This window comes from Eublepharis macularius, chromosome 19 (genome assembly GCF_028583425.1).
Source record: "Eublepharis macularius isolate TG4126 chromosome 19, MPM_Emac_v1.0, whole genome shotgun sequence".
NCBI classification, from domain to species: domain Eukaryota; kingdom Metazoa; phylum Chordata; class Lepidosauria; order Squamata; family Eublepharidae; genus Eublepharis; species Eublepharis macularius.
Window position 1 is genome coordinate 24,168,780 of NC_072808.1, and position 19,293 is coordinate 24,188,072.

The 19,293-nt window shown below is 48.1% G+C and overlaps 1 protein-coding gene across 1 annotated transcript in view; it reads right to left on the bottom strand.

The window, feature by feature from the left end:
• The window catches only part of ARHGAP4 (Rho GTPase activating protein 4), a 54,432-nt gene that overhangs the window by 2,092 nt on the left and 33,047 nt on the right, over positions 1-19,293 (bottom strand). Inside the window, exons 13-22 of the mRNA XM_055003672.1 lie at positions 16,490-16,550; positions 16,302-16,379; positions 15,562-15,696; positions 9,140-9,245; positions 8,796-9,026; positions 8,142-8,218; positions 4,584-4,737; positions 2,983-3,069; positions 2,679-2,831; positions 30-111 (exon numbers count right to left, since the gene is read on the bottom strand). Coding sequence (XP_054859647.1) covers positions 30-111; positions 2,679-2,831; positions 2,983-3,069; positions 4,584-4,737; positions 8,142-8,218; positions 8,796-9,026; positions 9,140-9,245; positions 15,562-15,696; positions 16,302-16,379; positions 16,490-16,550 — 1,164 coding nt within the window. The remainder of the gene's footprint in view (positions 1-29; positions 112-2,678; positions 2,832-2,982; positions 3,070-4,583; positions 4,738-8,141; positions 8,219-8,795; positions 9,027-9,139; positions 9,246-15,561; positions 15,697-16,301; positions 16,380-16,489; positions 16,551-19,293) is intronic.

The window sequence follows — 19,293 nt, forward strand, 5'->3', positions numbered from 1 at the left end:
GGGGCGAAAATCAGAAGTGGCTGCATTACCTTGTCTACTTCCACCCGCTTCTCCATCGGTCCTTGCTTCTCAGAGCTGTTACCACACCAGGGCCGTGGGGAAATTTCTGGCCTGGGCAAAACAAAGAGCACAGAAGAGGCAGTTGCCCTTAAAACTGAACCCCTGGTGCATCCTTTCTGAAGCTCGGCCCCTTTCTACCCACCACAAAGCATTATTTCATGGTCTTCGTATACAGAATGGTGAGAACTCCAGGGCAGATATTACAAGGTAAGTTTCCTTGGGAGGAGGAGGACAGTACTGGTGGCTCCTAAACAGAGTGCACGCTCCTAAACCCAACAGATTTAGAAGGGTATAATTCTGCTGAGGACTGCATTGTTAATGTCTTAGTCTAACTGTGTTTCTTGATCCCCATTGGCTACGCTAAAAACCTAGACAGAGGCCGTTTTCACACTGCTTACCGGCCACGGAACATCGCGCCGAGCTCTCGGAACCACAGCATCTTCCTGGTGCGACTTCTTGCGTGAAATCGCACCCGGAAAACGCTGTTGTTCCGGGAACTTGGTGCGATGTTCCGTGCAGTGTGAAAACGGCCATTGACTGTCTATCTTTCCAGAGGATCAGCCTGGGCATACAAAGTCCAGCCACCATCCACCTTCCTTTTTCCACTCCCATTTCCAACATGCTTACTCATTATACCAGTAATAGCCTCTTTATTAAATTCATTTTATTTATCATCATCTTGACCTTCCCCAGCAATTCCTGGCCTACCTGACCTAATCCCATCTTTCCCTCACAGAGCTCAGAGCGGCATCCAGGACTTTCCCTTCCTTGTTTATTCCTCACAAGAGCCCTGTGAGGTGGGTGCAGCCAAGCAAATGAGACTGGCCCAACGCCACCCAGCATGCCTCAGGGCAGAAGGGAGGTCTGAATCCATGCTTCCTTGAGCCTAGGCCAGTGACGGTGAACCTTTTTGAGCCCGAGTGCCCAAACTGCAACACAAAACCAACTTATTTATTTCAAAGTGCCAGCACTGCATTTAAACCTGAATACTGCAGTTTTAGTTAAGAAAAAACAACTCATACAGTTGCCCCAACTAATTAACATCTCTCTCTCTCACACACACACACACACTCAGGAGCCACAAATGAAAGTAAAGCAAGTTAAATCAAAGCAGTTTGCCCTTTTGAGACCATGCAAGCACTCTCCCTCTCTCTCACTCACTCAAGAGCCACGACTGAAAGTAAAGCAAGTTAAATCAAAGCAGTTTGCCCATTTTAGACCAGCAGCCCTGCTTGCAAGCACTCTCCCTCTCACTCACTCAAGAGCCACGACTGAAAGTAAAGCAAGTTAAATCAAAGCAGTTTGCCCTTCTTTAGACCAGCAGCCCTGCTTGCAAGCACTCTCCCTCTCTCTCTCTCTCGCTCAAGAGCCACGACTGAAAGTAAAGCAAGTTAAATCAAAGCAGCTTACTCTTCTTTAGAAAGCCAGCCCCACCAGCCTGGCTGCTGCCTCCGCTTCCTGCTGCTAAAGAGATGGGCAGCAGGGAGGCAGCCTTGAGAAAAAGGAATCACGTGGGCAGGGCCAAAACCCATGTGATCTCTGCTCAGAGCTACTGGAACACCGTTGCAGACATTCCCCCTCCAAATGAGCCCTGGACCTAGCGATCGGCGACTTGGCTCGCGTGCCCACAGAGAGGGCTCTGCGTGCCAGCTGTGGCACGCGTACCATAGGTTCACCATCGCTGGCCTAGGCCAACCATTCTGACCGTGACGCCATGCTGGCTTATTATCTGCCCCCTGAAGCGCTCCTTATTACTAATTCTAAGAAATTTATTTTAGAACATACATAAAGCAGCCTTCTTCTGAGATGCACACTCAGCTATCAAGATAAAGTCTTCTCCATCTCCAATTTGACTAGAAGCAGCTCTCCAGGTTTGCCTACAACCGACCCTTTAAACTGGAGGCACCCAATTGTCCTGGAATGGGCTGCTGCCACACGGGAGAGCACTCCCCTGCCCGGCAGCAGCCCAATCCTGGCCGTTTTGGGCTGATCCGGGCCGTTTTGGGCCCGAAAGAGTCTGGAATGAGCTGCTGCTGCATTGGAGAGCGCTCCTCCACCCGGCAGCAGCCTGTTCCAGGCTGATTTGGGCCTGTTTCAGCCCAATTTGGGCCCTAAACAGCCAGGATTGGGCCAGAACCAGCCTGGAATGGGCTGCTTGCTGCACAGGAGAACCCTGCCTGGCAGCAGTCTGATCCTGGCTGTTTCAGGCCCAAACGGGCCCGACTTGGCCTGGACTGGGCCGCTGTCGAGCAGGGGAGTGCTCCCCCACTCAGCAGTAGCCTGTTCCAGGCCGTTCCCCTACCCTCCCGCCGGGTGTGCTTCCCCCACCCCCCCACCAATCTCAGGAGCAGGCTTACCTTTGCTCCAGGGGAACTGATCTCTGTCTGGAGATCAGGGGGCAGGGCCACCACACAGAACTGTTCCTGAATGTTCTGGCAGAAAAAAAGCCCTGGCACCACTGCACTATGGCCCAACACACACATTACCAAATCAGAACAGGATTTAGAGTTGGCCCTCCCCATTTATTTTGTCTGAGTCCGGTCTTCCCCACATAATGCACATTTACAACCACTGGATGCAGAGCCACCCAAAACACACCATGATTTCTGTGCTCTCACCTTTCTGTGGGGTGAAAGGACCTGGGGTGAACAGGCTGCAGGAGAGGAAAGGGCAGACGGCCCCCGTCCATGAACGGTGACGCCAGTTTGCGGATGGGGCTGCTCCCCCCACGCTGACGACCTCCAGTAGTTGCATCTGAATTCACCCGCAGCCTGAGAAAGGGAGAGCGAGCATTTGTCTTATAACGTGGATCCTTACCCACGGAGGCAGCCCTCTCTGGGGTGGAAGTCAGCAATTCACACAGGAGTCACCCACCACTAGCCAGTGACACTTTCTTGGGGAAAGGACATTCTTCTCTCATACCTGCTGGCAGGTTCAGAAAGAGGCTCATCGAAAGAGGATCCGGTGTCAATCTCCAGTCTGGAGCTCCGGGGACTAGACTGCTTCTCACTGCCAAGATAAGGGTGGGGACAGAAATGTGTTAAGAAGCAGAAGTTCCCTGCCTACCTAGGCACATTTCCACAATCACATTTACTACATTATATTGTTGTAAACTGCTTTGGGCCTTGACTGAGGGAGACGTGGTATAAAAATCTAATGAATAAATAAATAGAGTTCCCAGAGGATGAGCTTTTTCAAGATTTGGTAAAGCTGAGAAGCCATTAATTACACACACACACAAAGCATCTTCCGGCTTCGCTGTTCAGATGACCCCATTTCAGTGTTCATTTTAAAGGGGGGGAAAGCACCACAACCTGAAGTCTCTAGACCTCATGGCAGCAGGTAAAAGCAACATCCGGGATTCCACGTCCTTCTCTGGTAACTATGACTGCCTCTACCCCTGCTCCCCTGCTGCTCATCCGTTCAGCTTTTCCCTTGGGCTGGTCTACGACAAAGTTCCAGAGTGAACCAAAACAGATGTAGCAAACACAGACCTCCATTCATCTGTAAAAAGGTACATTACATGTGCAGGTATGGCCCCACTCCAGATCTGGACTGCGCTAAGGATGGGAGGGCTTTAAAAACTTCAACCTATTCATGGTTTTGTTAATTGAATCAGATCCACCCCCCCCCCACACACACACAAGAACATGCACAACTATTAGCACTTTAAAAAAAAAAGACAGGTTCTTTTAAAAGATCTAATTTTTCCTTTAAAATGCTAACAATAATATTGGGGGGGGGGAGGTACAGAGTTTCAATTACTGAAACTGTGCAGAAAGGTTAACCCCCCCCCCTCAACTCCTCATACATCTTTTAACCAAAATAGGGCCAACTGCAACTGTTACTTACCTCTAAAAGGCAAATAAGACAAAAAGAGATTCATAATTTTTGCTACATCCATCTAGGCACTAAACAGCACCCAAGACTGGGGAAAATCAGTCCAAATCAGCCCTCTTCTCGCTATGGTACTTGGAGAGCAAGTTTATTTTTTAAAAAATGACACCTCCCACTGGCTGTCTGAAGTGGTATAGTCCATTCTACCACACTGGAATTAATAATAACAACAACAACATTTGATTTATATACCGCCATTCAGGACAACTTAACGACCACTCAGAGCAGTTTACAAAGTATGTTATCATTATCCCCATAACAATAATCACCCTGTGAGGTAGGTGGGGCTGAGAGAGCTCTGAGAGAGCTGTGACTGACCCAAGGCCACCCAGCTGGCTTCAAGCGGAGGAGTGGGGAATCAAACCCGGCTCTCCAGATTAGAGTCCTGCTGTTCTTAACTACTACGCCAAACTGGCTCTCAGTATACCACTTACTCTTACACCACATCTTTCTACTGCATGTGCAGAACCAGGCCTGGCTCTGGTTCATGTGGCTGCTTTTCAGATTCGCTGAAGATTGCTCCCAGAACACAGCCAGAAAGGTGATTTGTTTTGACTTTAAAAAAATAGCAGGAAGAACTTAACCATCATTGCCCAGGGCCATCCCTTTTGGGATGCATTACTCACCTGTTGGGCAAGGTAATGGGCGGCACTAGCCCCCGGTTGCCCCCACGCTCACCTCGTCGCCAGCCACCTGGTACCACTCTCTGTGGCACAAACCGCTCTTCATGTTGAGCTATGGAACCAGAGCGGGGCACAGTGTCCGACTGGGAGTCACACTCTGGGAGGGCAAGAAGACACAGGCCCAGGGCATAAATATGTATTTAGTGCTATTTATAGTCCGTCTTTTTCACTGAGGTGGAGGGCAGATGACACAGTATAGGTCAACACAGTCAACAGCTGGGACATTCAATAAACAATTCAATAAGGAAAGGATTGCAGAAATTTGAAAAGCTTAAAACCCAGAAACAGAGGGGCAAGTAATACTGAAACAGAACATAAGCAAACCGACATGACATGATGACCCAGATTAACTATCAAGTGTGAGCATAATTACAGCAGTAGACAGTACACAATCCTTTAGTCTACAGGCCCTATCTCTTTCCATTGCATCTTTCTGAACCATTTCCATACAGCACAGCCCTACTGCCTGCGTAAGAAAGCCCTCCGGAATAATTCAGTTTTGCATAGTTTGCAAAAAGACAGGAAAGTGGGAGCTTTCCTGACCTCCTCAGGGAGGCCATTCCATAAAGTGGGGGCCATCACAGAGAACGCCCTGCTGTTGATTTTGTCCACGTGCATGAAGAAGAACCTGTTCAGTTGAGTGAAGCTGCCGTGGTGGAGGCACAGGGGGAGAGACAGTCCTGTAGAAAATGACGGGCCAAGGCCATGAAGGGCTTCGTATGTGATGGCCAAAACCTTGAACTCAGATCGGTAACTAATGGGAAGCCAATGGAGTGACTGCAGAATGGGAGTCCTATGCATGCTTCCCCAAGCTCCTGATAATAACCAAGCTGCGGCATTCAGCACCAACTGGAGTCCTGAAGCTGATTACGGTAGTCTAGTCTAGTCCAGGTCGCCAGACCAGCTGTGTCAAGGTAGGAGGCCATCTTATGGACTAAACTGCTCTTGGAGAAGGCATTTTTTGCATTAATTTGTTTCTCTAGTAGCAATGCTAGATACAGGCTCTTTACCAAATCTGAACTGAACGCCATCAAAAGTGGTGAGTGCAATAGCCTTCAATATCTCTACCTTCCCCGCCAGCACTACCTCTATCTTGTCTAGGTTCTGTTTCAATTTGTTCATTTTCTGCCATTTGAACACCACTGTCAGGCAGCGGCTTAAGGTCTCTACCCCACCACAAGGGGATATGGATAGCAAGATATAGGGCTGGGTGTAATCCAGCATGTATAATCCACATATTGTCATCTAGTTCCGAAGCTACAAATGATTTCTCCTAAAGGCTTTACATGTAAGGATCCTGCCAAGGAATTACAAAAGACTCCACTGGTTGGTTTTCTGAAGCTCTATTGTAAGACCGAGTGTCAAGATACTACGAAGGCATTGTTAGGACTAAGGCACCTGCAAAATCCAGGAACACACATGCTTCAGATAATCAGTCCCCCCCCCCTTTTGAGGGCTGGGCCTGAATGCCTGAGAGCTCAAGGCCACCCGGCCAGCTGCACAACCTTGAAGGAGCAACCTGGCTGCTCCATCCCCCACCCTTGGGACAGATGGCAGAGGCCAGCATCCCGACATTACACAGAGGTTGCGTAACATGGGGGTAAGATTGGTTCTTTGGTCTGTCTTGAGCCTCCTGCTCAGCTAAATTAGAAGGGAGGCGAATACATCTACATAAGTTTTAATTGCTAAATTGCAGCCCCTGCAGGCCCCGGTTTAGACTGAGGCTCTGGCATAGGGGGGGGGGGCTAAACTCTTTCCCCCAACAAACACCTGATCTCAAATGGCACTGGGGGAGGGGGGATTAAGACAAGGGCCGATTCCAGACGGCCCTCCCCATCCTGAAACGTCACGCGTCGTCGCGCATAAAACACGATATTTCGTGTTTTCCGCGCAACGACGCGCGACGTTTCAGGATGGGGAGGGCCGTCTGGAATCGGCCCTATTCTGTATCACAGTCCCAATCCGCATTAGCAATAAAAATGTGACAGAGATCTGTTCACAGAACTCCAAATCTGGTTTGATGTGAAGCTTGATGGATGAGGAAGTCTAATAGAGGGAGGAAAAATGATCTCGCCATAGCGTTCATAACTTTATAAAACTCTACCACATTTTCTACCCCGCCCCCCCCCAAACCCCTTTTGGTCATCTGTTTTCTAAACTGAACATTCTCTGTATCCTTAACTCTTGCCTTGTAAGGAAGATGCAGTTCCCAAATCTTGTTTGGTTTGGTTTTGTTTCTCAACAAACTCCAAAACACCCTTTTTTAAAAGGGCGTGACCAGAACTGCGAGCAGTATCGCAAATGTGGTCATGCCACCATTTTATGTAATAGCGTTATGACATTGGCCATTTTATTTTCATCCCTTTCCCTAATGAATGTGCCCATTTCACTGCCATTGCAAACACCCCTGGGGAGAGAAAGCTTCTTGCTGTTTGCTATGACAAAGCCACAAGCGCAAAAGAAAACTGCACACCTTGGAGACAAAACCAAGGAAATAGGAGCTTCCAGCAGTCCTAACCACACACACACTCCCTTCCACACGCCACCCCTCCTGCAGCTCCATGGGCAAGTTGCTATAGGCATGCCTGAGCACTTCCACTGATGTGCCCCCCTCACTGTCTGCAGAGTGGTGGGTGGCCAAGAGAAAGACGGGCCTTCCTCGCCAAGAGAAGTTTATGCAGCACCATCCCTGCTGGCCCTTTGCGGGCCTCCCATCTGTTGACTCGAGTTTTTTGTTATTCAGCTAAGGAGCTGCTGTTTTGGGCTTTATAATGTTGATGCTTTAAGTCTGTTAGCTTTAACTCTTGAACGGACCTTAATTTGCTATTTTTAAATAGCACACATTGTAAATTATTGTTTATAAGCCTGTTGTAATCTGCCTTGGGGAAGCAAAAGGACGGAAAAGGAGGTTAGAATGATTTTAAAGTCAGTAAAGAGCCCTATAATACCTCTTTAAACGCCCCCCCCCCAAATAGCTGGGTCATATGGTTGCCAGTCTCCAGGTGGGGCCTGCAGATCTCCCAGAATTATAACTGATCTCCAGACTAGAATAATCAGTTCCCCAGGAGGAAATGGCTGCTTTGGAGTATGGCTCTTATGACACTATTCGCTGCTAAGGTCCCTCCCTAGAGCTCCAGGAATTTCCCAACCCAGAATTGGCAACCCTAGTTGAACATGTGGGACACCAGAATTCTCTGGCATCTGGACAAATCTAGAAATCCCTCCAGGGAAAACATTATTCCTGTCCCTGCGCCCTGTCTCAATGAAGTGTGACATCTGGGGAGGGGAGGGGGCGAATTACATTTCCTCTGCCCAATTTTCCTCATTGCAGCCTCTTGCCCCAACTCCACCACCCCCCTTAGATAGGCAGAACTCATATTCTTGAGGAAGAAACGGTAACAGGACCCCCCCCATCCTAAATATAAGATTTTTTAAAGGAGGATAAAACAGCTTGAGCCAAGACTGCCACTCGCCCCCCCCCCCGCCCCCACTTCTGCTCACCGTCTTCACTAGCTGGCGTTTCAGGGGTCCCCTCCGTCTCAGCTTCCTCTGCTGTGGCTTCCAGTGGCAACACGTCACTGTCCAGAGAGAGAGAGAGAGAGAGCGTAAGAGTAGCCATGCTGGATCTGACCAATGGTCCATTTGGTCCAGCATCAGATGAGGGGGGGGGGCACAAGCAGGGCCTGTAGGCGACAGCCCACCCCTGCTGCTCGCTCTGCCACATCTGATAGTCCGACATTCTGCCTCTCAACCCAGAGGCCTCATTCAGTTATTCACAGCTAACAGTCAGCTGTAGATCTATCCTCCCGAAATTTCTCCTTCCCTTTTTTCAATACATCTAAGCCTGTGGCCTTCACCATATCTGGTGGCAGTTGAGTTCCATAAGCCAAGCACGTGCTGTGTGAAGCTGTACTTACTTCTGCCTGACCTGAATCTACTGCCAAACAGTTTCAAGGAGTGACGCTGTTTTCTAGCATTATGGGAACGAGGAGGGAAACATTTCTTTCTATCTGCTTTCTCCATTCCAAGTGGAGTATCATGGATACCATTTGCCTGCCAGGGGCCTTTCAAACAGCTGAGCGGGAATCGGCACTGCCCACTAGACAGCACTAAGTCCAGCTGCCACACCCACCCTTCCCCACCACCGGCTCATACCAGTACTCCTCCTCTGCCAAGGCCATGACTTTCTCATACTGGGGCCCAGATAACTGGCTGGTTCCAGGGAAGACAGCCTCATGGTGTACAATCAGGCACTTCACCACCTCGTTGATGTGAGGCTGCACCGACACGGCGTCCTGGCCGGTGGGGACTGTCACCAGGGTGGGGCCAAAGCACACAGCTAGGTTGTGCGGATCCATCATGTTCTCGTCACTGTACTGAGATAAGCTGGGGAGAGAAGGCGCGCAAGATCGAGTGAGCCCTCCAGAAGAGAAACCCACTGCACAGTCCCTGGCAGCACAGCCCCCTCTGGAAGTGGCAGCAGAACCCCCCATACTCACTGGTTCAGGAAAGCAAAGAGGTAACGCAAAACCACCAGCACTGCAGCCGGGAGCTGGGAAACGAGAGCTCGGAGGTGGGAGATTCGCTCGGCTGGGGACTCCAATTCTGAGAAGCAATGGAATATTAAAGGAGGAAGCAAATGGCACAAAAATGTAGTCATCTACAAAAATGCCTATATTAGAATTATAGTAAAAAGTCCAGTAGCACCTTTAAGACTAACCAACTTTACTGAGGCCTTCGAGAACCACAGCTCTCTTCGTCAGATGCATCTGACGAAGAGAGCTGTGGTCAGATGCATCTGACGAAGAGAGCTGTGGTTCTCGAAAGCTTATGCCTCAATAAAGTTGGTTAATCTTAAAGGTGCTACTGGACTTTTTACTATTTTGCAATGACAGACTAACAAGGCTAACTTACTTAGGATACTCTTTGCAAAGAAAAGACTAGCCAGCAAAATTTAGGGATTGAGCAAGGAAGGACAAAGTTTCATGGTGCGTAGGATTAGAAGAGAGGTGCCAAACAATTCTGAATAAATGGATTTGATTTTTAAAATTATTAGCGATGCAACCTCTTTAATATTGATGGGAGCCCCCCTTTGCCGTAATGTGAACACTTGTCCTCCAAAGTTGTGAATACCGGCACTATTTTATTATGAATGATCGTTATTTAATGATGAATTTGAGCTTGCTTTATATTATGTGGGCTTTTTGAGTTTTAACTGATGTAGTGTGTCTATTTATAAAAAGAGAAAAAAGAAAATTACCCTTGTTGTGAAAAATTTCTTTTAAAAAAATGGCCGAATCTCCAATTCTTGGATCTACCTTCTACTTGGTATGTATTGTTAAAAAACTCACATTTTAAGTCATTACACTCAAGAAGTATCTAATATTTTGGCATTAACATTATGGCAAAGACATCATGGTTTTGCTCCAGTAGCCAAGCTGCTTTCCCATTTCACCCAGTTAAGAGTTCTATGCCACTCAAAAGCTTGCATAACTCTGATTCTTTCACCTTCTCCCCCCACCCCACCCTAAGATCAAAACAAAGATAGTAAACAGGCCCTCGGAGCAGGGACTCCTCCGCATGTGTTCATCAAGTGTAGAGAAACGCAATGTTAGCCAGGAAGCGTAGTTAAAAAGACAGATCCTGATCACTCCTCAGAGGGTTTGTTAATTTCATCTTCGCCTCCCCAAAGGGGTGTCAATTTCACCTCTTCAGTCTAAAACTGTGGGATTGCAACCAGAGGGCAGCAAGGAACGGAAATGGGCTGGAGCTGCCTTCCAGAGCCAGGCTTGGACATGGAGAGGTTATAATGGGCTGAAGTTTCCCTTCTGGCATTTCACAGCCCCTTCACACAGCAAAAGCCTTTGCCTTGCTGCCGTCTCTGTCTTTCTAAACTACCCGTCTCGGCTAACATTGCATCTCCCAACACGTGTTCATCACATGTCAGATGTCTTGTATAGAGAGACTCTAGGAGAGGGACCCTCAGTGAAAGACTTCCCTTACCCGTGCAAAAAAATATTCAAGGGGTCAAAACTGTACCTATCTCCACTACCACCCCAACCCCAAAGCAGGAGAAAGGTGACGCATGTGTGTCAATTCATCCAGCTACAGAATGTTGGCCACAGCTAACAATGTGCCACTTGCTTCCCTTCAGAGTAGGACTGAAAGAGAGGAGGAAATCGTCTTTGAGGACATGTACTCTGTGGAACCCTTCCACTGCACCCAACTCCTCCAATGCATGAAAGGTTACTTTCAGTAATGGGGAGGGGGGAGACTACTTCTTCACTTCAGAGAGGAGGAGGAAGGGGCTGATTCCAGAGGACACGCACCGAAGCATACCGAATCCCTTCCACAAAGATTCTTTTAGTGCGTATGTATGGGGGGGGGGCTGGTAATTACTTGCTTTATTTGTTTCTATTTCTGTCCTTTTCCTGCCATTTCACTTTCAAGGAGCTATCAAAGCAGCAAACTTAATAACCATACACATGCACTTAAAAATAATCATCCAGACCCATCTCAACAGTCATAAACTCCAGCAATAATACTACTGGCAAATCCCAAAGACAATTACCTAATCACTCAGTGGCTCCGACTAGACCCAGCATTAACACACACACACCCCCCCCGCAAAGCTATCATCAGGAAATCATAAGCTAGCCGTGACATGCGCATGGCCGCCTTTCTCCTTACCCCCTCAACCACAGCAAATTCACCTTTCCTCCTCCTGCCAGCATTAAATGTGATATAGCATTGCCTCTGCTCAGATGCTCATAATACCAGAACATCGTTTTTTGAGCGATGTTCCGGGTTGTTCCGAGGGAAGGTAAGCAGTGTGGAAACGGCCCCTGGTTTGGAGTCTGGAAGGATATCACAATCCCCACATTTGATGGGGTTCAGCAGACCCTTACTAAGAGCTGCGGGTTATACCGGATCCAGCCCCACTGCTGGAAAAACAAGTTAATGCAGCTGCAAAAATACTTTCTTCCATCTTTTTTTAGCCTGGAGGACAGCTCCTTACTTCAACCAGGCCAGTCGAGCCGCATGGATCCATGCCACAGTAACCTCGAGACTAAAACTACTGTAATGCACTCTATGTGGGTCTGGCCTTAAACTCAGCTTGGAAACTCCAGCTGCGACAGATCACCTCAGTTCAGCTATTATCAGGAGCTAGGCAGACGATACTTTTTACACCTATCCTAGGTCCTTTGTTACCAACCATTTACTGGGTTCAATTCAAGGTACTGATTATCATCCACCAAATCTTAAATCATCCCGGATCATAGAATCATAGGGTTCGAAGGGACCTCTAGGGTCATCTAGTCCAACTCCCTGCACAATGCAGGAAATTCACAAATACCTCCCCCCCACACACACACCCAGTGACCCCTACTCTATGCCCAGAAGATGGCAAAACACCATCAGGATCCCTAGCCAAACTGGCCTGGGGGAAATTGCCACCTGACCCCAAAGTGCCAACCCTGGGCACGTAAGAAGGAGCCATGAGAACTAAGCACTAAGATGTAACCCTTCCTGCCCTCCCTTTCATGATCTGCCCTCCCTTTCAGAATCAGCATTGCTGTCAAATGGCCATCTAGCTTCTTCTTAAAAATCTCCAAAGAAGGAGAGCCCACCACCTCCCGAGGAAGCCTGTTTCACCGAGGGACTGCTCTGTCAGGACTCACGAATTTGCAGGACAGCCACTCCTGCTCTACTCGGCCAAGACCTTGGGCCTGTCACTCTCTCTCAGCCTCACTTCCTCACAGAGTTGTTGTAACAATAAAATGGGAAGGGAGAAGAACCATGTCTACTGCCCTGAACTTCTGGGAGGAAGGGTGGGATAAAAATGCATGAGAGCACAAAGCCCACAGAATGGTTTAGAAAATGATTTCCACAGCTTTTTCAGGAAGAGCAGTTGCCCCATTCCGCGTAGATGCTACCCTAGCCTCTTACAGAATATGAAGGAAGATCTCCTCTGAGAAGCAGACATGGGCACAAAATGGAAAAAGCCCAAAACGAGAGTTTCGCGTTTCATCACGATCCACGAATCGCGAAACTTCACAAAATTGACACGTTTGCTGAAACGATTCGTTAGTTTCACGATTCGTTAGAACCCGGGGCATTTCAACAGCCCCCTTCGTACCCAGAGATGCCAAACTCGCAGGGAGACTTCAGCAAGTTCTCCTCCACCCACCCTCCCAGTTTGCAATACGTTGATCGGGAAGGGTGGGAAGGGAAGTGCTGCCAGAGTGCATGACTGAAACGGGGACCAGGAGTTGCTGAATCAGAGGAGAACAAAGGACTGGCCATGGTGGAGCTGGGCTGGGAAGACAGAGGGAGGGGTGGGGTGGAGGAAAAAAGGCACCATCACCCCTTCCCACAGCAAGGCCAAGAGCTAGAAATAAGAGACTTCTTTCAGTCTCTTTAAAGCAGCAGCAGCCAAAAGCACAATCCCAAATCCTTCCACACACTCTCTCACTCCAATCCCAGCAAAACACTGACATAGATCAGAACAGGAGATCCGTGGTTGGCTGAAAATCATTCCTAACAGAATTTGGAGGGTTGAGATTGGTGTGTCCTTGGTTCCATAAGGCCCACCTCTTTGGTTGCCTAGGGGATTGACCCCCAGCTCCTGGCTGTATAGGGCAGAATGGAAGCTCTCCAGATGGCTAGGGGAGCTGCCAACCAAGGGTGTGGGCTACCATTGGGGTTTCCAATGGAAACAAAAGGTCTGGGACCATTGTTGCCTAGGGAATCAATGGGTCAGCGCCAGCCTGTCTGCAATTACGAAACTAACAAAACAGGCCCAAAAGCCGTGAATTTTGTGATAATTTCGTGATAACCGCAACCCCACAAAACGCTGTTTCGCGATACACGAACTGGCCCGTTTCCTGATGAAATTTGCTTTGTATTTCGATTCATGCCCATGTCTACTTAGGAGCCTAACAATGCATGGGGTAAATTATAGATTTGAGATTCCTGTTCCCTAGGGCAACAAAGCAGCAACTATCTCAAAACATGTAAGGGCCCCTCTCTGCCTTTGTGGCCCAGAGGCAAGGCCAGGCGAGCACATACCGGTACCAGACATGCATGCCGCTTCCAGAAGGTGGCTTTTCATGGGCACTAAACACACCTGGTGTGCCTGATGCTTACAGGCTGTAGGGGGCTGTGACTATCTCGATGCTGATTGATGCTGGTCCAAATGGCAGACCTGGGGCTCCAATAACCAGTACAGCCAGGAGCCCAGAAGAACTCCTCAGGCACAATAAGAGAGCTGGTTGCAGCCTCTCTGGTGTGGTAGTTTCTCCTCCACTTTCAGGTAAGCTGCATTAGCTTTGCCAAAAAAATCACAAAAATTAGCAGCCCACCTGGCCATACTGGTGTGTTTTAATTTGTGTTCTAAAAGAAACAGAAATCAGCTTTCCTTGTGTGGTCACTTGCAGGAGATATTTACTCGCCATGGGGACAGACAGCTCTGTACAAGCTTTCACTATATTTAAGGCATATGTTTTATTTCTTCTGTGTTCTTTTGAACAACTTTTAAACTTGCTCTATAAGGTTAAACCTGCTCTATAAGGTTAAGGCTGATCAACTAACTGGTATTCCCAGTCTACAACTTCATGAGAATTGTTCAATGTCTTGAACAATCTTCATACACGCTTCTGTTTGTATAATGCTGTTAAGTTATAAATAATAATCAATCACAATTATTTAAGTGCTCTGTAACATTTAATAAACTTACTTTCTGTAATTAGCTTAAGGCTTTACTCAGGGCTTTTTTCCAGCTGGAATGCGGTGGAACGGAGTTCCGGCACCTCTTGAAAATTCCCCTCCGCGCTGGGCAATCTAAACTCCCCTCTGTCTGGAGATCAGGGGGTGGGGCCACCAGCCATGAGGCCATTTTTGCCGGGGCCATTTAAACTTTAAAAAACTCCCCCCACTGTTCCAGCTGACCCAAAGTGACATCATTGTGCAGTCCTGAGTTCCACCACTGAGTTCCACCACCTCTTTTCCTAGAAAAAAAGCCCCGGCTTTACTGTGGGCCAAAACACACGAGAAGAAATACCTAGATTCAGCACGTGTTCTCTTACCTCAAGGTTTGCCGGGATCTGTAGGCGTCCTGGAAGCTTAAAGTTTAGCATTTACAGAGCAGCAGGAAGGGGAAGGGAAATACAGGCGCCTGTATTTCCCTTCCTGCTGCTCTGTAAATGCTAAACTTTAAGCTTCCAGGATGCCTACAGATCCCGGCAAACTTTGAGGTAAGAGAACACGTGCTGAACCTAGGTATTTCTTCTCGTGTGTTTTGGCTCTGTATTTCCTGCATTCTTGCAATCTGGGCTGGCTGGATGCGGCCCGGAAAGCAATTTTATCTGGATATTGGATGCTGGACTTAACATTAAATAACTATAGGGGGGGAAAGCACTTTCAAGAGTTGAGAGAGAGGGGGGAAGATTTAACATTGCATCTTTTCCTGAGATTTGGAAAGTAATGGCTGTCCACAATAAGCACATGTATTCCATAACAGAAACCTGACTACAAAAGGCTCTGCTATCTACAGACTTCTGCCCTGTATCTTTTAAATGCCTTTCTTAGTTTTGAAAAACAGCTGTAAGGAATGCCTTATCAAAGACACTGGGGGGACTTGAATTCTTTCCTCCCTTGCTGTTTTCTGTCTAGAAAAAGCAAGATTTCTCACTGAAAATACGTAATGCGAACTTTATTGTGGAGAAAGACCACCAATACAGAGGGTCAATACACAAGGCATATTACATTTCCAGCACCCAAATCATTTGGCTAGCAAACAGCAAACCCTAGCACACCTTCACACACACCTTCACACACACACACACACACACACACACACACACACACACACACACACACACACGCACGCACGCACGCACGCACGCACGCACGCACTTACGGGCTGTGGCCAGCAGCTCAGGGACAATCTCACTGGGAAACAGAGGTTTCTCTAGGCCCCGGAAATACAGTTTCAACACTCCAGCGACAGAATCCAGGTCATGTTGCATGAAGCCATCGGCCAGCGGGTCCTCGCCTGGGGACAGGAGCAAGGCGTTACCCACACCGTCCTCCCCAAAACCCGACTAACTTCTTACCCCTCTCAAAAAACTGCCAGACCCAGAGACACGACTAAGTTTGTATGGCAGTGTGGCGCAGGGACTAAAGGGTTACATTTGGACAGAGGAGCACTTGTTTCAAATTCTTCCCCAGCTGGATGGCCCTGGGCAAACCCTGATCACCCTGCCTACCTCATCAAGGAGATGAGAGAAGGGGAGGTACAAAATAAAAAGCATTATACACATATTAAATAAGTTATCGAGTCAAACCAGGGCAATTAATCTGGAGAGAGGGAAGGAGAGAGAGAGGGAGACAGAAATGAGTGCTACGGAGAAGCCTGTCTAGCATTAACCCTACTCCCTTAATAATTTCAAAAGTTAACAATCGTTAGGCAATGAAAAGGAATTCTGCACATGTTCAGAGGTACACTGTGCACTGCTCGAGTTAAGCCCTCGTTTTCCCCGTTTCCCAGATAGCCCAGCATGACAATCCTCCCTGCCCCTGGCCTTCCGCAGACTGCCGCTCAATAAGCCCTGGACTGCTCTCTGCATTTCTACGGTCAACTTCCCATGCCCCACTCACCTTTCTCAAAGGCATTCCGGATCTCGGCCACCTGTGCTTGGGATCCTGGCACCCGGAAAATACCTTCGTGCTGGAGCCCTGGGAAAACACAACAACAGGCCAATCATATTGGAGTGAGGAAATGGAGCTGTTTCCTCTTACTTCTTTCCTCAGATTGTGGCGAGGGGTGGGGGGAGTAGATGTCTTACCATGGAGGTTGATGAAGCGAATACAACTCTCCACCACCAAAGGGACCGCTTGGCCCGAGCTCTGGAGTTACAGGGAGGAAAGCAGAAAGTCACAACACAACTTCCTCACAGCACATCCTGAGACTATGGCCGTTTCCACACGTCTTCTCCCCCTCCTGAAAAATAGCGCAAAACTTACAGAACGATGCACCTTCATGGCACGATTTCCCTACATGACTTTGCTCTGTGGAGCGATGACGTCAGAAAACATGCCACGAAGCAAAGTCATGATGGAAGATCGTGCCATGAAGGCGCGTCGTTCCGTAAGTTTTGCGCTATTTTTCGGGAGGGGGAGACATGTGGAAACAGCCACTGTGTATGCTGCCAGTTCACAGGAGCTCAGACAGCACTACTGGGAAAGAATCTGTTTTCAGCTCTCTTTTTAAAGGAAAGTTTCTAGCCCTTCTGATTGTGAAGCTAACTGTGAGCCTGAAGACCCCTCTGTTCAAATCCCCACTAATCCATGGCACCTAGTGAATGCAGCCTCCCCCTACATCTCAGTCCCTCATTTGCAATATCGGGATAACACCACTGGCCTGCTTCACAGGGCTGTTGTGAGAATTGCTATGGCAACATCTGTGAAACAGGTGCATAATACCCAAGTGCCTGCAGAAATCCAAGTGGCCCAAGAAAGCTGGAGGCAGATACTATTTTTTTAAAGAGAAGAAGAAAGCAGGCTTGGAGTGACTTCCTTGGGCAGTGTACCCCTTTCTTTTGCAATGCTGATCAAACAAAAGAAAGCTGCATTGGGACTAGAAAAAAGAATACAAAAACCTAATCCCCAGAGGCAAAAGTAGAATAAGTACACACACCAGGAGTAGCAATCCCTTTTTAAAATTTCTTTCAGTTCCTTGGGCAGGGGGGATACCTCTCTGGTCTCCAGAAGCACAGTTCCACCTTTGCTTTCTCCATGTAATGAGCAACACATGAATTTGAGTCAAAGATTTCGGTTTTATCTTGGCACAGCATGTTAAAAATATTACAGCAAAATGCACACAGACCCAACCAGGGGAGTTTTTATGCTTTGCCTGGAATTCAGAGGAAACCCAAACCAAGGCAACAACTTCCTCCCCTCCCTTCAGATCACCAGCCAGCCCCTTTATTCCCCCCCCCCCACCCCCGCCCAAAAATCAATCAATAAGCAGGGGAAGGGAAGGACGAGAGAGGAAGCGTCGCATTCCCTGCGTCAGCAAGAGTCATGCTTGTCTGGACATGCAAAACCTCATGCAAGTGCAAACTGAATCTCTCTCTCTCTTGCACACACACACACACACGTTGTCTTTAGAAATCCCTCATTATTTAAACAACATGCATCACTAAAAATCCTCCAGCTGCAGCAGTCTGACCTTTAGAGAAAATTTAAATGAGTGGTAGTGGGGACAATGGAGATTAATATAGGAAAAAACAAAGCAGCCATTTGAAAATTAGTAAGATGTAAGCAAAGTAAATATCCTTCAGTGAATATACTCTGTAGGTACTGTATAAGTGCTAGATACCAAAGGCTGAGTCTAAAATACTGTGTGTGGTTTTCACATTTTTAACATAGCAGTAAGCTGTATTTTGAAAATTTTATATATGGGACCACTGATGAAGACAGAAAGTACGAACCATTTTGTTATTCTGTTTTACTGTGGATAACAGCAGTGCTTATTTGGTGACATTTTCTTTCCGTTTATTAAAGGTTTGCAAATTTGGTTTTCTTTCCATTTATTTGGTTTGCAAATAGCAGATTTGTTTTTCCTATGATGAGTCTTTTTCCTCAACATTTTCAGCTTTGGTGTTGGTTGCGGGATTGTTTTCCCCTTCCTTGTTAAGCAGTTTAAGCAACAATGCAAGTTAACAGTACACCACTAGATGGCACCAGAGTGAGTCCCATGCTCCCAGACTGAAGTCTTTTAGGGCCAAGCTACACGTGACGAATGACACTTGCCTGGCAAGTGTCATTCGTCACTTGTAGCTTGGCCCTTAGTGTTCAAGTTATCAAAACATCAGGAGTTCCGAGGGCCCATTCCTTGGTCAAGCCACCAGACCAACTGCTTAGGGCGGCACAAGGCGGCCTGGCCTATCCACTAGGCGATTGCCTCGGGCACCAGAGGTTGGGGAAGGGCACCAAACAGCCCTTCCCCCCACCCCCGCTTCTCACCTGCAGTGCTGGGGACCACTGAGGGTAATAGCAATCCCAGAAAGAACTCCCCTGCCCCAGTGAGTGGTGTGGTGAGCTTCCTCTTTCCATCCTCCCTCCATTGGGTGGGGGGCAGGATGGGTGTAGGCCCAGCCAGGTCTTCTTCCTCTTTTCCTCTGCCATTCCGCCTCACCAGGGGGCAAGGGTGGGCTGCTGCTTCTCGCCCTGGTGTAGGAGGAAAGAGCATTCACTTCCCCAGGGTGTGGGGAGGGGGACCTTCCCTGTCCTTCCCCGTCAGAAAGCTTTTGATAAAGTTCCTCATCAAAGGCTGCTAAGTAAGCTCAATAGTCATGGGGTAAAAGGACAAGTCCTCCCGTGGATCAAAAACCGGCTAATGAATAGGAAGCAGAGAATGAGTATAAATGGGCAATATTCACAGTGGAGGGTGGTAAGCAGTGGGGTACTGCAGGGCTCAGTATTGGGTCCGGTGCTTTTTAACTTGTTCATTAATGATTTGGAGTTGGGAGTAAGCTGTGAAGTGGCTAAGTTTGTGGATGACACTAAATTGTTCAGGGTGGTGAGAACCAGGGAGGATTGTGAGGCACTCCAAAGGGATCTGTCGAGGCTGGGCGAGTGGGCGTCA